At 35.8% G+C, this 20,067-nt stretch overlaps 1 protein-coding gene across 2 annotated transcripts in view; it reads right to left on the bottom strand.

Moving 5' to 3' along the window:
- svep1.L (sushi, von Willebrand factor type A, EGF and pentraxin domain containing 1 L homeolog) overlaps positions 1-20,067 on the bottom strand; it is a 174,237-nt gene that overhangs the window by 15,776 nt on the left and 138,394 nt on the right. For both annotated transcript variants that reach the window (XM_018257180.2, XM_018257188.1), the window contains 7 exons: positions 17,883-18,555; positions 14,429-17,214; positions 13,477-13,702; positions 10,728-10,883; positions 7,844-7,907; positions 3,251-3,424; positions 151-324 (listed from right to left, as the gene is read on the bottom strand). In XM_018257180.2, the coding sequence (XP_018112669.1) occupies positions 151-324; positions 3,251-3,424; positions 7,844-7,907; positions 10,728-10,883; positions 13,477-13,702; positions 14,429-17,214; positions 17,883-18,555 (4,253 nt within the window). The remainder of the gene's footprint in view (positions 1-150; positions 325-3,250; positions 3,425-7,843; positions 7,908-10,727; positions 10,884-13,476; positions 13,703-14,428; positions 17,215-17,882; positions 18,556-20,067) is intronic.

Raw genomic sequence — 20,067 nt, 5'->3', positions numbered from 1 at the left:
TTTCTTTAAGCAGAGCTGTGTCCATAAAGATATAAGATTCATAAAACCCTGGTATATCAAATACTTGTTTCTTAACTAATATGGTTTTCTTTTTTTGCTCAGAGTGAAAAATCAGAATTCAAACATAACATCTTAATCTAATTAAAATACCTTTACATTGTGGCAAAGGCTTACTCCATGTTCCATTAACAAGGCATCTTACATTTGGTGGGCCAACAAGATGATAACCAAAGTTGCAAATAAAAGTGATGTTATGTGTGTATGTGTTTCCTGTTGATGTATATACCGCATTTTCTATATACGGCAGAGAATCACAAGTTATGCCTGAAAAATAAAAAATGAAGTTAAAACGTATATTTGATTAGAGAGAATTTATAGAATTACTGAAATTACTATATTATGATGCATAGTTTGTATTGTGTTTCTTAAATATTCACCAACAAACTTTTGGCTGTAAAGACTGAATGAAATAATATAGAAAGCAGAAATGCATGCATCTAAATTGTTGTCTTTGCCCTTTTTTCCTACAGGTTATTCTTTTGGCCTTCTTCAACATAAACCCCATTCTAAAGTTTTTCATTTATTTCTCTGTAAAAGCTACTGTCTGCTTTTCTGATTTCTTGACTAGGCAAAACAATTTGGCTAAGATAACAGTGGGTAGCTATTGAAAGCTATAGAGAACAATGTATTGTAATTGTTTCTACTGCATATTGGTAATTTGGGATTATTTGGCATCCCTACAGGTAATTTTCCATTTGCTCTTAAGTGTAGTATATAGCCCTTGACTAAAAAAAATAAAAACACTATCAAAGTTTGTAGGTTACAATAACAAGCACAGAAACAACTACTAGTGCTCCCTAGTGTTCCACGTGCCACTACTCAGCAAGGCAGACGGTTTCAAATTGTTCAAATCTTTTGTGTGTCTTTATTATGCCTTTTTTTATTGGAAGGAGAATCATCATACCCACATCTACAAATCTAAATCTAAAGCCATACACCTGACAAATAAGGAAAAGTTAGCAAGCAGGAAGACAATATATAAAACTCAACAACATTAAATTTTTTGATTAGGTCATTTGCCCTATATCAGAGTGAACACCATGGAAATTACAAATTGCTTATTATTAAATGGTGTAAAATATGCTCAGTATGTTCATCCTGAATTCTCAACTTTATACCCTTCAGCTGTTGCTAAATTACAAATCCCAGCATTGTATCTGCAGCCAAAGTCCTTTGTGATCAAGCTGTGGATACAGCTTTCTGCATCACCAAAAGTTCCATGTTTCTAACGCTATCATTTTGTTTAACACCAAACTAAAATACAGAAGTAGAAAATATATATACTCAAGAAGCATGCCATTAGGATTATGCTCCTATTTATTCTGAGATCTGTATTATTTATGGTAGAAACTCAAGATAATGGACACATTTTAATTTATAAGTATTAGCTAAGATTTTCAATCCTTTAATTTTAATTGTTTGCTGTCATTCATCAATTTATCAGGAATTGAAATAATGCAAGATCAATAAATTGTAAACGAATATACACATGTACTTATATTGTGCACTGGCTTAGAAAGTATTGTGCTACAGATAACTTACACTGAGCTTACTGTAAATCCCAAACAGTAAACTAGTCAGTATGTGTATGATAGTCACATCTTTAAAGGATCCTCATTTTGAAAGGTTCCTGGCAAATATTGTTATATTGATAGAATAATTGTTCAAAACTTTCTCATAAAGCAATTTTGGTCCTTTGCCTTTAGACATTTTGAAATCAGAAACCAGTCTGATTTTTCTCTCTGCTTTGGTTATGGTTTTTATAGCATGTTGTATTCGGTGTTAGATGGGTGTTTTGGAAATTTCCCTGGTCCTAAACACCAATATCACAGGTAAAGGTTTTAAATCATGTTAGCTAATTCAAAAAGTTACAGGGTAAAATGAAACATAACAAATGTGGTGTTTTTATTGGCCCTACGTTAAGAACTGTCTGTACAATTTAACAAACACAAACATCCATGCAGGCAACAAATTATCGTGGTAATTAAATGATGCTTATGTATTTTGTTTGTCACTAGATTTATGTTCAAAATCCTGTAGGTAGAGATAGATAGATTTCAGCTAATACTACTGTCTAAGAAACCATTAAAAGTATAAAATGCATTTTAGTTGCATGAGAACTCAGAGGACCATTCTGAGCAAATAGTTACATAGTTAAGTTGTGATGAAAAAAGACCAAAGTCCATCATGTTCAACCCCTCCAAATGAAACCCAGCATCTATACACACGCTTGTTCAAGAAATCATCCGAATCCCTTTTAAAAGCTTTAACAGAATCAGCCATCACATCATCCGGCAGTGCAGTAAAGAACCACCTACGTTGTCTCAAATGAAAGTTCTTTTCCTCTAATCTAAAGGTGTGACCTCTGGTCTTATTTTATGGGACGGGGATCCCCTGCTATTATTAGTGATGGGTGAGTTTGACCCTTTTGACAAAACTAAGAAAATTCTCCGAAATGCATTAAAAGTCTATGGGCAAAATATATATTTTTTGGACGCGCAACCATTTTTTCACCCATTGGAGTCTATGGGCGTCATTTTGGAGCGAAACTTGGCTCTTTCGATAATGTACTCTAATGTACATATAAAGAGTATTTATTTCCCCTCACAAGAGTCTTTTTTCCAGAGAACAACCTCAACAAATCTGCACTCATAATTTAAATCTTCCATCCCCTTCACCAGTTTAGTTGCACATCTCTGCACTCTCTCCCTCCTTCTTAAGGATCGGAGCCCAAAACTTTACTGCATACTCCAGATGAGGCCTTACCAGGGACCTATAAAGAGGCATAATTATGTTTTCATCCCTTGAGTTGCCCTTTTATGCAAGACAGAACTTTATTTGCTTTAGTAGCCACAGAACGACACTGCCTGGAATTAGACAACTTGTCATCTACAAAAACCCATGATCCATAAATTCATTTTTTTAGGTTTACATCCATTTAATACCTCATTACACACCTCATAACATTAGCTGGTGTTAATAGAGAGTCCCTCTTGAAGATAACATTTAAAAAATAATATGGAGGGCTGTATTCATAAAGATAATTTTGAAGCAAACCAGACCCTCTTTCAAAGAATATTTTCACTTTTAGGGCACAAAGATCTGAGCTTCATAAAACAGATGATTTTGGATTTCTCTAAGTTTAAGGCCTGAACAAAGGGATTTATAATGGTATTCTTTGCATACTTACTCACACACTTTGGAGGGGGTGGAATCCATTGTTTATCTATATGGCATATTCTGCGGCTTGGGCCAATAAGTTCAAAACCATGATTGCAGCTGTAGTGAAGCTCATCTTCAAATAGATATACTTCTCCATGAATGACTCCATTCTCCAGAGGCTCCGGTGGCTGACAGTAAATTTCTAGTTAAGAAATAATTAAGGCAAATTTTAATTATATAATCTTCTCTTTAGACTAGCTGATGAATTTAAGCTAAAACATAAAAATATACTTCTACTGCACCTTGTTTATACTGTTCCACATCTAATAGGGAAAATATGAAATTACATATTTCCTGTACTTATGAAATGATGTTGCCAGTAGCTTTTACTGTTGTTAATTTAACTTAAAGGGCACGTAAAGCCTAAATAATCCTACCATGTGTATAAGTTGGGTATATCTTTCCCACCCAAGCCACATTATTTTTGCTGCATATACCCCCTCCATTTGCCACTGCCATCACATTTTCCTAAAATAAATGTCAGCTTTCACCTGGCAGCCATTTTCCCTCTGACACACATCAATCACATGGACATCTGCAAATAGAACATGTATGCAGTAAAGTTCATGCAATGCAGGTTTACACAGGCACAACATACATATAAAAAGTTTGGGTTGAGCACTTTATTGGTTAGGCCGAGCTCCGGAGAGGTGGTTAGGAGAAAAAAAATAGGATCAGACAGGTAGAGTTTCTATGGGAACCAGCAATGCTATTTCTTCATTAGCTGTTGGGTGTGTTTAGAAATTAGCCAATGGCGAAAATACATTTCTGAGGGAGGGGCAAGAGTGGGTTAGAGGAGGAGAAGGAATTATAAGTGATTAAGGGGATGCTGCAGCCTTACTGTTAACCTTTTAACAACTAGAGTGGTAGGTATCTAAAGATTTCAAGAGGCTGTTCACTGATTACATTTTTGTGTAGTGGGGGGTTTACAATATGTTCTAGCAAAATTGAGTTTTTATTGCAGCATATTCGTTGTCAACCTTGCATCTTTAATGTGTTGTCTTGACAAATTCCTACTTGGTCTGTTATATTCTATAGAATGATACAATAGATCAGAATAAATTACCCCTAAAAGATTTAGCAGTAGAACAACAGGTATATTCAAATAAATATATTATGATTTCTAGAAATGGTTCCAAGTTTGAAAAAAGTGGTAGGCTAAGTGAACATTATGTGTAAATGCTTTTAGAAACTTTCATTTCCTGGTGTTACTGACTGTGAAAATGCAACTGGAAAAACTAAGCTTCCTGGCAGGTCAATAGGGTTGCAGTGACTTTTATTTAGTAGTAAGTGGGTGGCTTTCCCACTCTCTTACACATGCTTATAAGGCTTCAGTGACATGCCAAGACTGCAAGGCTATCTGGACCAGCTGCCCCCAGAGGAAGACATGATGCCAGTCCTACTCTCCCACCTGTTTCTAAGAGGACCAGATACTAGGTCTATCTCACTTTTAACTTTAAAATTAGTTTCCTGACAATATAGCCTTTTTATTGTATGGTTTGTTTTGTATTTATAAAATAACTGCAACCTGTGTAAAGAATGTATGGAAAATGAAACTGGCTGCAGTAATTTTCAAATGAATACTGCTTGTATGACCTTTTCTTTGTTCTGCATACCTTTTGTGGAATATAATGTCTAACAAACTGTACAATAGTGTGCCAACATTGAGCACCTAGAGATAGTGATAGTGTTGTTCTATTCCTTAGATTGACCTTTAGCACTAGGCACACATCTCAGACGAAATGCTCATTTTCATTTGTTCTGGATGATTAATTAGATTTTTTTGTCATTTATTTTTTACAGTGCTCATGAAACCTGATCACCCAGTTGATGTTTTCTTACTAAGAAAAGCTGAAAAGGTTTTTCATAAACCATTGTGTTTATCTAATGAGTGAGATTGTAGCCTTCAACTTGAAAGCAATAAATATATTGAGCTAGCATATATTTACAATATATGCAATGTAAAGTGATATTTTCTGGACGGCCATCAACAAAACTGAAGCACAACATTTAGGGAGATTTACGGATCTGTTTTACTGTGATAACAAACTTGCACTTCTCACATTAATTTCAAACTATATCTGTCCATTCAGTATTGAGCTAAGACCAACATTTCCATAGTTCCCTCTTACTGCATATGCAGAAAGGAAGATTAGTTTTAAAGGGATACTGTCATGGGAAAACATGTTTAAAAAAAAAAAAAAAAAAATCAGTTAATAGTGTTTCTTCAGGAGACTTCTGCACTGAAATTCATTTTTCAAAAGAGCAAACAGATTTTTTTATATTTAATTTTGAAATCTGACATGGGGCTAGACAGTTTCCCAGCTGTCCCCAGTCATGTGACTTGTGCTTTGATAAACTTCAGTTAATCTTTACTACTGCACTGCAAGTTGGAATGATATCACCCCTCCCCCCCACAACAGCCTATCATCAGAACAATGGGAAGGTAACCAGATAACAGCAACCTGGTAGATAAAGAAACATCACTCAATAGTAAAAATCCATGTCCCACTGACTCCTTCAGTTACATTGAATAGGAGAAACAATAGCCTGTCAGAAACCAGTTCCATAGTGCAGCACTGGCTCTTTCTGAAATGACCATGGCAAAATGACCTGAGATTGCTGCCTACACACAAATATTACAACGAAAAAAAAATACACTTGTTGGGTCAGGAATGAAATTTAACATGGTAGAGTGAAATATTTACAGTGTTAACAGTGTAATTTAGAAATACAAATGGCATCATAAAAATCATGACAGAAGGGAAGGTTAAAACTAAGTCAGCATACCAGTAAACCCTCAAAGTAGTGCTGCTCTGAGTCCTCTTTCAAAAGGAACACAGCATTTCTTTCCTTCTATTGTGTACACATGGGCTTCTGTATCAGACTTCCTGCCTTCAGCTTAAACCTCTTTGCCCCAGGCGTGAACATGCTCAGTTTGCTCCTCTTCCCCTCCCCCTCCCTTCTCTGCTGTAATCTGAGCCCAGAGCTATAAGTGAGCAGGGAGAGACTCAGGCAGGAAGTGATGTCACCAAGTTAATACTGCAGCTTCTATCCTAAACAAACAGAGAGCTTCTAGAGCTTTTTTACTCAGGTATGGTAAAACATTCTACAGAATAAATATAACATTCTAGCTTGCACTATTGCAGCTAATCTATTGGCAATAGAATGCCTCAGTAGCTTTCCTTCTCCTTTAAGGCTTTGGTGGGCCAATTAACGGGCACCCTCATCCTGGTCACCACATCACCCCTGATGTACCAATATTATGGACAACAGGCATATTAACCTTAGGCATACCAATATAATTACTACAGGAAATTAATAATTAGCATATTAACTGCAGCTGTGCCAGTATAATCACTGTAGAAATGGGCAATTAGCACTTCATTAATAGCAGACATGCCAGTAAATTCACTTAAAAATGGCCAATGAGCATTCTATTAACTCCTCACATGCCAGTAAGATTACTAGAAATGTCCAATAATCACTCTATTAACTCCAGACATGCCAGTTGGATCACTAAAATAGCCAGCAAGCATTCAATTAACTCCAGACATGCCAGTAAAGTTAGTGTATTACCTACACTTGCATAAGCAGAATACCAATAGCAAAGTTCTATTTTTTCCTAATGCTCCCACCCTGCTTGGCACTATATGCCAGCTGTAAGCGCCTATGAAAAAATCCAAGATGGGATGTGTTCCACAGTGGATCATACATCCATCTTTTTTTTCCAAAAAACAGGGAGCAGAGAAGAACAGAAGAATCAACACAGGATGAGTAGGTGACTAGATTGGATGGATTGGATTCTAGATAAGTGCTTGACCATAAGGTAAGGCCCGGAGGTCCAGCTGTACAGAAAGGGTCCACCTTGTTCCCTGCCAAGCTGCTAGATATCAAGTAGGTAACCAGTGCCACTGTGGGAATCACAGATGAGTGAGCCACCAAAGGGAGGATACTGGCAAGGTTTCAATTATGTGTCCCCTGTGAGAGGACAGGTCTTGTTTGTTTGTCTGCTATATGGGAGAAATTTCCTTTGTCTAAGGAGAGGTACTTGGGGAAGGTAATACTACCTTGGGTAATAAGAGCTCTTGGGAAGGGACATGTGGAATGTAAACCTGAGGTTTAGCCCACTAGGTGGAGACACTGTGCTGTAAATTTCCAGTTTCCTAGTATTTTCCATAAGTGAAGAGGCCAGAACTGCCAGATTGCTGCAGGTATCGTGCTAGATGTGACTGAGTATGATCCTATTCTCTTCACTGCATTTATTAAGGTCATGTCCAGCTGGATGTAAGCATGATACATCCTTTTCATCCAAACCAGGGTATTACATGTACTGAAGTAGAAAATGTTTTTAACAACTACCAGTTAGGAAGGTTAAAACAGAGTTAAAAGGTTGAAATTGATGGACACGTGTCTTTTTTCAACCTAACTTACTATGTAACTGCCCATATGTTTGTGGTACTATATTTACACTATTATCTCAATTGTTGTACCTGGGTAAAAATAAAATCATCCATGTACTGCCTACCAACCCCTTTTAATCCATCAAAAACAATCTTACTTTTGCACTGAGGCTCAACATCACTCCATAATCTGTTGATCTGGCAAACTCTTTCAGTTGGACCCTAAAAGAAATATAAAATGTTGTTATAACAATGCAAAGGGAATGCAAACATTTTGACTTCTGCATATTTGCTGTTTGTGTGTCACTGCATTAATAGCTGATTTGTCAATATAGGAATCCTGAAGTCATTATCTATAAAACTAGCTTTTCCTTTAGTCCCCAGTAAAAGAGATAGATGTTAGGCATCATTTATTAATACAAGGAGACATATGCTGGAGCTCTTCAGGTTCAAAATTGTGCCCTTCTATCAAGCATTTTTGCCCATGGTATTGGCAGTATAAGCTGCACTCTGCACCTTTCTCTGGATTAACAGAGGTGCAGAATGCAGTGAGTTTCAGCTCCTTGAACATTCTAGCCTGAGCCTCTGAATGACGAATAAGCCTGAGGGGCATCTGGAAAAAAATAGCATTCATATTTTTTAATCTATCTTTCCTATTAATATAATTGACATCAAACAACATTTTAAGAAGCCAGATGGCAACCCTAGCAGTGTTGACTGAAGTGAAGAACAACTTCATTGTAAGAGTGCAAAGAGCTGTGCTTCAGGACACAACCAGCAGGGCAAAGTTGAAAAAACTGTGTGCATGTTTTCACTTTGCTCCATGTTAAGTTAAAGAGGTCTTTGTGTGGTACATTTATTTTTTTGGTGTCCGATTTGCTGGCATTTTATCTAGAATGCCATGCTGCTGCAGCTCCCTGTGTTATCTACATGATAACATAAGGCTCTTTATATGAATTAAGAAGTTCCATTAACAGAATGCCCATTAGGTGCAAAACTAACTCTTACCACTATAGGAAGCAGCCAGAGAAACTAAAATGAGGCAGACAAGGGAAATTTTGTCAAGTGGGTAAATAGTAAACTGTGCGCATTATTTAGTAATTGTATCACAAAATGCAAGCACATTCTTCTTTAAGCAGACTCAATCTCTGATTTCCCAGCCTTCCTAAAGGTGAATTTGGAAATATGCACACAAAGCTTCCCAGGAAGCTTTGCTTTGTTTTATGTGTGCTGTCATGACATGGCATGGCATGGCACTGCTGCCCTTGACACACTAAGGGGCCCATTTACTAAGGGTCGAAGTGAATTTTCGACCATCTAATATGCCAAATTCGACTTTGATTCGAATTGATAATACTTCACAAATTCGACCATTCGAAAATTGAAGTACTGACTCTTTAAAAAACTTCGCCACCTTAAACTTGCCGAATTGCTATGTTAGCCTATGGGGACCTCCTAGAACCTATAGCCAGTATTTGGCTAAGTTTTGAGAAGTCAAAGGATTTTTTTGTAAAATCGTACGATCATATGATTAAATCGTACGATTCGAAGTATGATCGTACGATCTTAAAAATCCTTCGACTTCGAATGTCGGAATACCCTATTCAATGGTCGAATTTCGAAGTTTTTTTGACTTCGAAATTCTACCCTTGATAAATCTGTCCCTAAATAATTCTGCACACCTGCTATCAACAATTTCTTTTTCAAAGTCGATCTTAGCCTGTGTCACACTCAGTTCTTTATTTTCTATCTTTGCCTTCCTGATTGCTGATTCACAGTGACAGTATTTTTTTTTTTTTTTAAGTACTGTAGCTTCTGTCCCCTCTGACATTTTTAAATGTGTTTCTATTCATTTCTATTAACTTCCTTACTTCATATAGTGGTCCTTAATAAACTTACATTTCCTTCTTAAATGTATAAATCGAGAACATTAATAATTTTGTATCATTTTAAATGCCAAAGTTTTTTGTTCTGTATTTCAACTGAATACTGAGTTTAAGGACTTGCTTTCTAAAACTACTTTTGGAAAGTATGACCATTAATAATAATAAAAAAAAATGCTTCTACAGTGGTCTAATCTACTAGAAATAGAAGATAAAGAAAATCCAATTTTGAAAAAAATTAAAAAAGAATAAATTTGACAGATGTGGCATGATCCAAGAGCTGCAAGAAAATAAACAAAAAGTATTTTTGTGAATACTTTTTATTACGTTAAATAGCCACACATGGTGACATTTTTTGGCCCTTCCACAAATCATTCTTCTAGCACATTCAGGTCATTTATCAGAGTATGTGAAAAGACACTTTGCTACAGCACTAAGATTGAAAGGATAAAAGTGGAATTGGAGAGGTTATTTTTCACTTGAGAGTTTTTCACCGCCTCCAAATCCTAGTCATACCACTTCTTTGAACATATATTAAATACATTTCAAGTTTGTGATTGAAGTTTGTGATAGCCAACAGCTCAGTGTTTCTAGCATTACTTTAGCTCAGATTTATTTAAATTAAAATGTGCCATATGCATACACCTTGGATTCATTTTATTTTGGTAAAATAAAAATTACTTTATTTTATTATATAGTGATGCTTTCATGAATAAAATGACAATATCAATAAAACAAGCACAATGTATGCATTCAGATCATATCCTATAAGTTGTTTTGTAAATATTTACCGAACCACCACAACATTTTTTGATGGCTATCTACTTTTAATCCCCGAGTGTCACAATGATTCTAAATCCTATTAATGAATAGTATTAAATTCTGTACATATTTCTAAAGCAATGCGTGAACATAGAAATCCTAAGAATTACTGTACTATGTTCTTCTTATTTTATATTCTGTTAAGCTTTTGTCTATTATTATCCCCTCCAGAATTCATAATCCTAACAAAGAATTACACAAGAAAAAGCTGGAAGCCATGCTTAAATGATTCTAATAGGATTTAGCATTGCATTATTTAGATTGTGTGTGATCATTTGTAGAAGACCACGTCAGTTCACAAATAAGTTGTAGAAAGTGAAATTAAACCTATACTTACATGTATTTCATATCCAGCATTGCACTGATACAAAACAGAATCTTTGAAGAGATATCTTGTCCCAAGTACTATCCCATGTTCTGGAGCAGTTGGTTTATCACATGACACAGGAGTGCAAATTTTGTCATTAACTTCAGGAATCCAGTTGCCATCATTCTAGATATTCAAATATATACAATGTATAATCTTATAATAATCGTATATGACAGGCATGTCCAAAGTACGGCCCGGGGGCCAATTGCGGGCCATTTTCAAATTTACACAGACCCGCAGCCTCCATCATGAAATTAATAATAATGTGGCCCCCCAGCACGGTGCAATGAGGAATCGCGTAGCCACACCAGTAATATTTGGGCACATTAGTGGCATACTTCTTTGGGGCTGAAGAATTCCCGACATGCTAGTACAGTAAACTAAAGAAGTATGCGAGAGTGGAGCGTCACTATGTGCCAGTATAGGTCTATTGCTAACACCTTCAGCACACAGGCAGCAGTACAGACCAAGTGGCAGATCATTTCACTAATGACTAATGTGCCCACATTTTACTGCCACGATTCCATTTAAATGAGGAGCGGAGAATAAGTCCAGACTCCACTTCTCCACTTCCTAAGCGCTGTATACATGTCCATCTCCAGGAGTGAATGATCCTGATTGCAAGCTAGCTACCTCGGAATGGATGTCAGGATGAATGGTCGGCCCCCACACATTTTCACCTCACCAAATCTGGTCCAAAAGTTTGGACACCCCTGGTAAATGATTTTAGAAAGATCTCTGAGCCATAATGGTCATCACAGTACTGTAAGAATTACATGCAACAGTATGGTATACACACATACCTAGAATATTTTAGCACAACTTTTGGACATATTCAGAAGTAGTCAGAACTACCAGAGCAGGTCTCATTGTGTTGCAGAAGTACAACCCTGCATTCCAATGTGCCCAGTTCAAAAACAAAGTCACATTGCATAATGGGTTTTTGCAATGTAGCTGCTACATATGCATTATATTTGATTATGTCTTTTGTTTACATTGGAGTTCAGAACATGTGATTTCTTTAACTTAAACAGAAAATATCACATTTGTAATTTAAATGTCAATCTATTTGGAAATGGCAGTAATAAACAAACGATGCTTCAGTCAGCTCCAGAATGTTTTCCTATACGTGGTTTATCTAATTACAGTTAATATGATTATAGCAGCTAAATCAAGTACTGAGTTAAATCATGCTTCCAATGTCTTTCTAAATGGCACAGTATAAATCCTGCATGTGGGTGTGGCCTTCGTGAGCAGAGGCACCTAAAGTCCTCCATTAATGATTTTACAAGCAGTGCATTGTAATTAAGGAGACTCCCTTCTGCACAGTAGTAAGATTCCTGGGTAAAAATTAATGTTCTACTTGTTAATTTTCAATTTCCCTGGCATATCTTAAAGGCTGAAGCTCACCCACTGGGTTTTAAGCACAGCCAGGGTAGATGATCACTTTCCCCTGTAGACCAGTTTGACCCATATTGGATCTCTTTGGTGCAGTGATGGTTTTCCATTAAGAATCTTAGGAGCTATATTTAACTTACATTATTTTTTAGTGTGATGTAGTGATATTCTGAGACAACATTCAATTGGCCTTCATTTTTAGTTTGGATGTAGTTTGAATTTTATACTGGGAAATAAATAGGAGAGAGCCTGACCAAAAGGATAAGTATTATAAAGTTACAATAACAATACAATTGTAGCCTCACAGGGCAATAGTTTTTTGGATGCCATGACCCCCAATAACCAGAAGACAAATGCAAATAATTAAAAAAACAGTGGAAACGTTTTAAGAATAGGCCAGAGTATAACACACTATGGGGAGTATTTAATAAAAAAAAACTTGATTTTATAGAATCAAATTTGCCCTAACTCTCATTGACAAATTGCCTTAATTTATCAAAAATTCTAGTCGGAACCATGCACGTTTTTAGAATTTGTCACTTGAATTGTGTGGCTTTTTCGAATTGTCACCTGATAACCTTGTGTAAAAGGGACATCTAGCATTGACTTCTACATGACCTCGACAGGTTTAGCTATTTTAGTATTTTCCAATTTGAATTTGTCGCAGTTTGTCTCACTTATTTTTACGAGAGGTTTTTTTTTGATTCTTAGGGGTAGATTTACTAAGGGTCGAAGTGAATTTTCGAATTAGAGAACTTTGAATTTTGAAGTATTTTTTGGGTACTTCGACCATCGAATAGGCCAAATTCGACTTCGATTCTAATAGAAAATACTTTAAATATTCGACCATTCGAAAATCTAAGTACTGTCTCTTTGAAAAAACTTTGTCTTCGACACTTTGCCACCTTAAACCTGCCGAATTGCTATGTTTGCCTATGGGGACCTCCTAAAACCTATAGCCAAAATTTGTCTAAGTTTTAAAAAGTTGAAGTATTTTTTTTGAAAATCGATCGATCGATTAAATCGTTCGATTCAAAAGATTTCACCAAATGGATGAACGATTTTACTTCAACCGAAAACGGGCAAAAAATTAAAAAGAAAAGTTTGACTATCGAATTTGGCCTATTTGACGGTCGAATTTCTAAGTTTTTTAACTTCGAAATTCGACCCTTGATAAATCTGCCCCTGAAAAAGTTGTGGTTTAATAAATTGGCCCCTATATGTTAACCTAAATATACTGTATATTGAAAGTGGTTTGCCACTCGCCACAATTACTGCACTGCAGTTAATGTTCATTTTTATGTCAAAGAAATCTTACCATACATGTTGAAGTGCTTGGTCCTGTCAATGTATAGCCTTCTTTACAAACAATTGTTATTGTTTTATTGATATCATATTCTGTTTCCTGGTCCTTTATTTGTATTAGAGTTGATTGCAATAAACATTTTTTAGGGACACAAACAATATCCCCAGGAGACCAAGATCCATCTTCCATGCAGGTTTTGTCAGAAACTTCTTGATTCATCGCATAATCATCTTGACATCTGTAAAATACATCACACATATTGGTATCATGATATGTTTTATCATAGTGATAACAAAAAAGTAATTATGAAGTATCGATATTCTTTGCAATATTGAATAACAAGTCTAATGAAGCTCATGAAATCCATTGTCAATTGCTATTCCCGTGCCCGACTGTAAGTGAGCCACACAGCTTATTAAAGCTACTAATTTAAGCTTTGTTGTTTTATAAACCTAAGTACCGCACTATTGTCTTCTTTTGCCTTTTATTTTCAATTTTATGCATCCCACATTATTATGTAAAATAATATTAGAAGCCACTAAGAAACTCTAAAGGTTGAGATAAAGCTTTGAGGTGACTTTTGATATCTTTGTATATCTTTATAACTCAAAATAATTGTTTATGCCATATGTCATGCATTCAGTCTTACACAAGCACATTAAGAAAATATTGCATTCCCAGTCTGTAGTACAGTAAAAATAGGAACTGCGCTCTCATTATTGTGCCATTGAATGACCAGTATAACAGATTCAACTAGCAGGGGGACAAACCCTACCTTCCTAATGAATTGATAACAAATTTTGGAGACTATACATTTTTTTCAGGGAAGCTGGGTTACATAATATTGGATTATGCCCCCCCCCCACACACATTGTACATTTTTATGAAATAATGGATATTTATAAAGGAAATAATACCTTAATGAGATTCACTAATATAATTATTTTAAAAAAATATATCTTACCGATAGCTTGCAATACTTCCATAAGTATATGAATCAGCTACTATAACAGCATTTAAAACACTTGGTGGTGATCCACAGGAAAGTAATTGGCAGTTAGGATAGGGTTTACTCCATTTTCCATCTTTAGTACACAGTAACTCTGATTTTCCTTGCATAATATAACCAACAACACAGTTATATCTGATAGCATCTTCATCTGTCGAACTACTTCCATTAATAAAGCCATTTGGGATAGAGGGTGGAGGTCCACATGAAATCCTTCCACAATGAGGGAAACCAGAGCTCCATTTTCCAGCAGACTGACATGTTAACTCAGAGGAACCAAAGAGCTTAAAGCCTTCACGACATTTAATGCTGACTGAATGCCCACATGTAAAATCATCCCCGGTCATAATTCCATTTTGAACAGCTGGTGTTGGACATTCACAAGGCAGACATGTTGGAGGGCTTCCACTCCAGTCACCATTGGCTAAGCATTGTCTTATTGAACTTCCATGCATTTCATAACCTGGAAAGCATACATAATGAATGTATTCATTATATCTAAAATTGGAGGTGTTTAAGTATCCATGGGAAATATCTTCAGGTGGTTCACAATGAATTGGTTCACAAAGAGGAGCATTGCTATTCCATGTGCCATCATTAAGACATGTTAATTTTGAAGTGCCTTGCATTTTAAAGCCGTGATTGCATCTATAAAGTATTTCTTTTCCAACTCCACATTCTGTTCCAGTGACTTCTCCATTAGAGATAGTGGTAGGGATTTTGCATGTGATTGCTAGGCAAGATGGTGTTGTACCACTCCAATTTCCATTTTCAAGGCATGTTCTTATTTCTTCCCCATAGAGCATGTAACCTTCATTACAGACATATTCAATTGTTTTACTAAAAGTGTATTCATTTCCTTTCACTTGACCATTCATTACCATTGGAGGCTGCCCACAAGAAACTGGAACACAAATAGGTTCCTCCCCATCCCACTGCTTACTTATCTGACATGTTCTCTGGGATAAACCATATATTTGGTAGCCTTTGTCACATTTGTAATGTATGATACTCATATATGTATAATTTGAGGCTTCTATGTATCCATGTACAATTTTGTTTGGTGTCTTGCATGATGTAATACCACAGTTTGGAATTTCATTGCTCCATTCCCTATTAGCTAAGCAAACACTTTTATCAGAACCAATAAGTTCATATCCTGGTTTACATTCAAAATGAACGGAACTACCTATTGTATTATCTGTATAATGCATCACACCATTTTCAGGAACTGTAGGTATACTGCATTCTATAGGTGCACACACCGGAGCACTACCATTCCATGTCCCATCCTCTCTGCAAGCTAGTACCGGGGTGCCTAAGATTTCATAGCCATTGTTACAGGAGTATATAACATTAGTCCCATACAAATAGTCTGATAACTGAAAATTTTCTTTAACAGAATGGTTCTCACTCTTAAAAGTATTTGATGTTGTGGTTGGAGATGAAATTATATTTGATACACCAAATATACCATGTTTTAATTCATCAGTTAATATTTTTTCTTCATATGTAGTGTAATGTCCAAAATCAATATGGGGGGGCAGTCCACAATCTGTATGCAGACACATAGGAATAGAACTGGACCAGCCAGATTCTTCACAAGTCTGCATGGCAAGACCAACCAGTTGGAATCCTGGCATGCAGCTATAAATAATCATTGCTCCATAACTGTAATCAGCTCCTTCTACAAAACCATTGTCGATTCCTTGAGGGGGATCACAAGTTATCTCCATACAGGATGGTGGGTTGGAATTCCATTCTCCTGTTTCCAAGCAGGTTAGCACTTTTTGCCCTTGCAGTCGAAATCCTCTATTGCATGTATAGGTAATTGTTTGTCCATAATGAAGACTTTGGAAAGAAAATCTCCCATTTGGTATTTCTTTAGCCTTTGAACATCTGATGGGCTTACATATTGGCTTACCACCTTGCCAATAACCATCCGCTCCACAAATTAATGTTGAGTTTCCAATTAATTCATACCCAGGTTTGCAAGTATAAGGTGCTGCACTAAGAAACGTAAGTCCTTGAACATCTACAATCCCGTTCGGAATTTCTTCAGGTTGTTGACACTCTATTGGACTGCAATTTGGGAAGTCTGGACTCCACATACCAGAAGCATTGCAAGTAATGACAGAGTCTCCTTTCAGCAGAAATCCATCTACACATGTATATTTTACTGTACTACCAAAATAAAGAGATGGGACAGAAATTGGTTCCCCATAGGTAAGTTCAGGGGGTGGTAAACAGAAAACAAGTTTGCATACTGGGAAAGAATCATTCCATTGCTGTGATGGCAAGCATTTTAACACTGAAGAGCCTTCCAGTACATGACCTTCTTTACAAGAAAATCTTACAACTCCTACTTCATTTGGTATTTCTTTCAGAACCAGATGGTTCTCATACAGTGGTGGGTCCTGACATTTTGATGGCATACAAGTAGGTGTTTGCTTTTTGTCCCACTCTCCATTTTTTTGACATGTCCAACTTACATCGCCAGAGAGTTCATAGCCATCCTCACATAAAAATTCAACTTTTGAGCCAACTTCAAAATTCTCCCCTTTCATGTAACCATATTTAATTGGAGGAGGCTTCTCACAAGTAAGCAGAACACATGTTGGTGGTGACTCACTGTACCAATGACGATTCAACTGGCATACCCTCACATTGCTTCCAACTAGCTGGTATCCAGGGTTACAGGCGTAAATAACCTTGCTTTCATACAAAAGTCCAGTTTTACTCTGCATAAAAAAATATAATAATGAAATTATTAATATTTGAAAGCTTGTATTATTGTCATTAAATGTAAAATGCTATACATAATTAAAATAAATAATATTTTAATTAAATTATTTTTAGTTTATACTTGTTTGATATAGATTTTTGTTTTGTACTATTGACAACATACAGCATTAGCATTTTTTTTAGCAATATCTAAATAATATCTTATGCATAAGCTAGTCACATAGAAAATGTATGTCTTGTGCAAAATGAATGGGGTAATACAGTATATACCCATGTTCTCCATGAGTCAAATAAATAGATCTTGCAGTAATGATATATACTGCCTATCATTTAAACTAAAATATTCTATATTAGAACACCTTATCTGAGGTCCCAATACCTGAAATGTTTCAGTGGATATCTATGTGTTAGACATTCACAGAGTAAGTCTTTTCTTCTGAATGTGTGTTAACTTGACACCCAAAATAAAAGCACTAACAAAAACATTTTGAGATGCAGCAAATCTTCTTTGTGATGCAACTCTTCTTTTATCTAAAATATATGCAAGTTTATAAAATAATAAATAAGAAAAAACGATATTGTCCTCATTGTCCTACTTAGCATAAAAATTATATAATCATACAATTATATCTGCATTTATAAAGAAAGAAGTGGACACACACACCTTTACAAATCCATTTTCAAGTTTAGGTGGATCATCACAAGAACCTGGATGACAGGCCGGCAAGCGGCCACTCCATTCACCTGATGCTAGGCATGTCCTTTTTTTCTCTCCTTTAATATAGTAGCCTTTGTCACAGCTGTAAGCCACCACAGACCCAAAGCTATAATTGGTTCCACTGACATAGCCATTTTTGATGCTAGGCGGTTCTCCACAGCGAACTGGTATGCACTGAATAGTTAAAGGTGAAGGGATCCATTGTCCACCACGGACACATTCAATTCTTGCAGTTGTATTCAGAACAAATCCTTCCATGCACTTAAAGCTCACTGTTGAACCAGAAACAAATTTTGCTTTGTTAACAGATTCCAAGATGCTGTGTGCAACTGATGGCGGCCTCTCGCAGAAATCAGCTATACAGTTGGGAATTTCTTTACTTTCAGGTGGTACCCAATTCCCTTCTGTATTACACAACATCTGTGCATTATCGACCATACTATACCCATCAGAGCAATAATAATATGCAGTGTCTCCAAACAGACGATGACTACTGTGTGAGGAGGCATGGTCTACATTTGGAGGTTCATCACAGGAGACAGCCATGCATTGTGGAATGTGTCCACTCCATTTTCCAGAAGACAAACAGCTAATTGTATCTGGACCAACCAATGTGTAGCTGTAGTAGAAGAAAAAACAATCATAATATTGCATAGATTGTGGAACATTGTTTATGCAAACACAAAAATAGAGTAAATGAGAACTTGAGAAAAAAAATTACCATAGACTGTTAAACCACAAGCTGAAAATAAGGTATTGGGAAAAAAAATCAAACAAGACTAACAACAAATGCAAAGTATTTTTTTCCAGTTATAGTAACCCCTCAGAAAGTAGCATTTGATGGGCTTCTGTTTGATAGCATATATTTGGTTCCTTTATTTATTAAACTACAGAAAAGTATCATGCATTTATTTTAAAAAGTCATATTTATTTTAACAAATTAAAATTCATTTAGTCCCCACAAAAGCCTATCGAGTATCATGCTTACCTACAGTAGAACTTAGTCATAGGCATCCTAAAAGCAAGTGTACAAACTTGCAAATATATATTTCTCAAACAGAAAAAGAAAACAAAGCAAACCATCTGTTGCACAAGCAGCTCATAGGGCCATCACAATCAGTAACAGTCTCCCAAAAGACAATTATTAGCAGCTGTGTTATAAAATATTCATACTCTAAGGTGGACTAAAAGTTAAAAAAAACATTCACAACTTGCAGTTAACAGCATAGAATGCATGATCAAAGGATAAGTAAAATCAGATATCTCAAAACATTTGATCATACAAAACAAGTAAGTAAAATCAAAAGTAATATTCATACCTAATGCCAAATGTGTCTGTAACTGAAAGATCCAATAAACTTCATGTTTATGTAAGAGAGTTAAAATATCACCTCCCTTTATACTAGTTTCACCTGTTCAACTGCCTGCACTGAAAAATACTTTAAATCACTACTATTATATTCCGAAAAGTGTCTTGTGACATTCGGTATATTGCAGTATTTAATATTGCTAATCTAGTTAACATGCTCTCTAATGCAATCTTTTAAGAACGTATTGTGCAGCCAACATATTGTTTTCGGCATTTGCAACTAGTGATTAAATAAATCACCCCTACACTATTGCAATTAATGAATTGAATATTCCCACTACACGGTTTACGATATATAGTATTAGAAAGGATTATATTCCCCTAGATGTCAATTTCACATCCAGAAATTCAATTTCGGTATGCGAAAATGTATATGTAAATTCAATCCATTATTATTTATCACCTGTACAAAACCACCAAATTATTCTCTTCTACCCTGCCAGATACACAATAGATCGTCAATATAGAAAACCTACTGTATAACTTCAAATATTTCCTCCAATCTGCAGAGATATGGGACTCCTCCCACCATCCCATGTACAGGTTGGCAAAGGATAAGTACAATTTAGCCCCCATTTCTGCCCCAAATTGTTGCAGATAAAATAAATTTATTAACAGTGGAAAGATGAAACTACAAATATAGGTGGAATGCAGAGGTTTTTTTTCTAAGAATTACAGTTTTGTTGCACTTGCACATGCAAGTGATGCACTAATACAGACATAATCAACCATTTGAAAATTTCACAAAAGTTCCAGTTATTA

Source organism: Xenopus laevis, chromosome 1L, assembly GCF_017654675.1.
Source record: "Xenopus laevis strain J_2021 chromosome 1L, Xenopus_laevis_v10.1, whole genome shotgun sequence".
NCBI classification, from domain to species: Eukaryota; Metazoa; Chordata; class Amphibia; order Anura; family Pipidae; genus Xenopus; species Xenopus laevis.
This window is presented reverse-complemented; position numbering and strand designations above follow the sequence as displayed.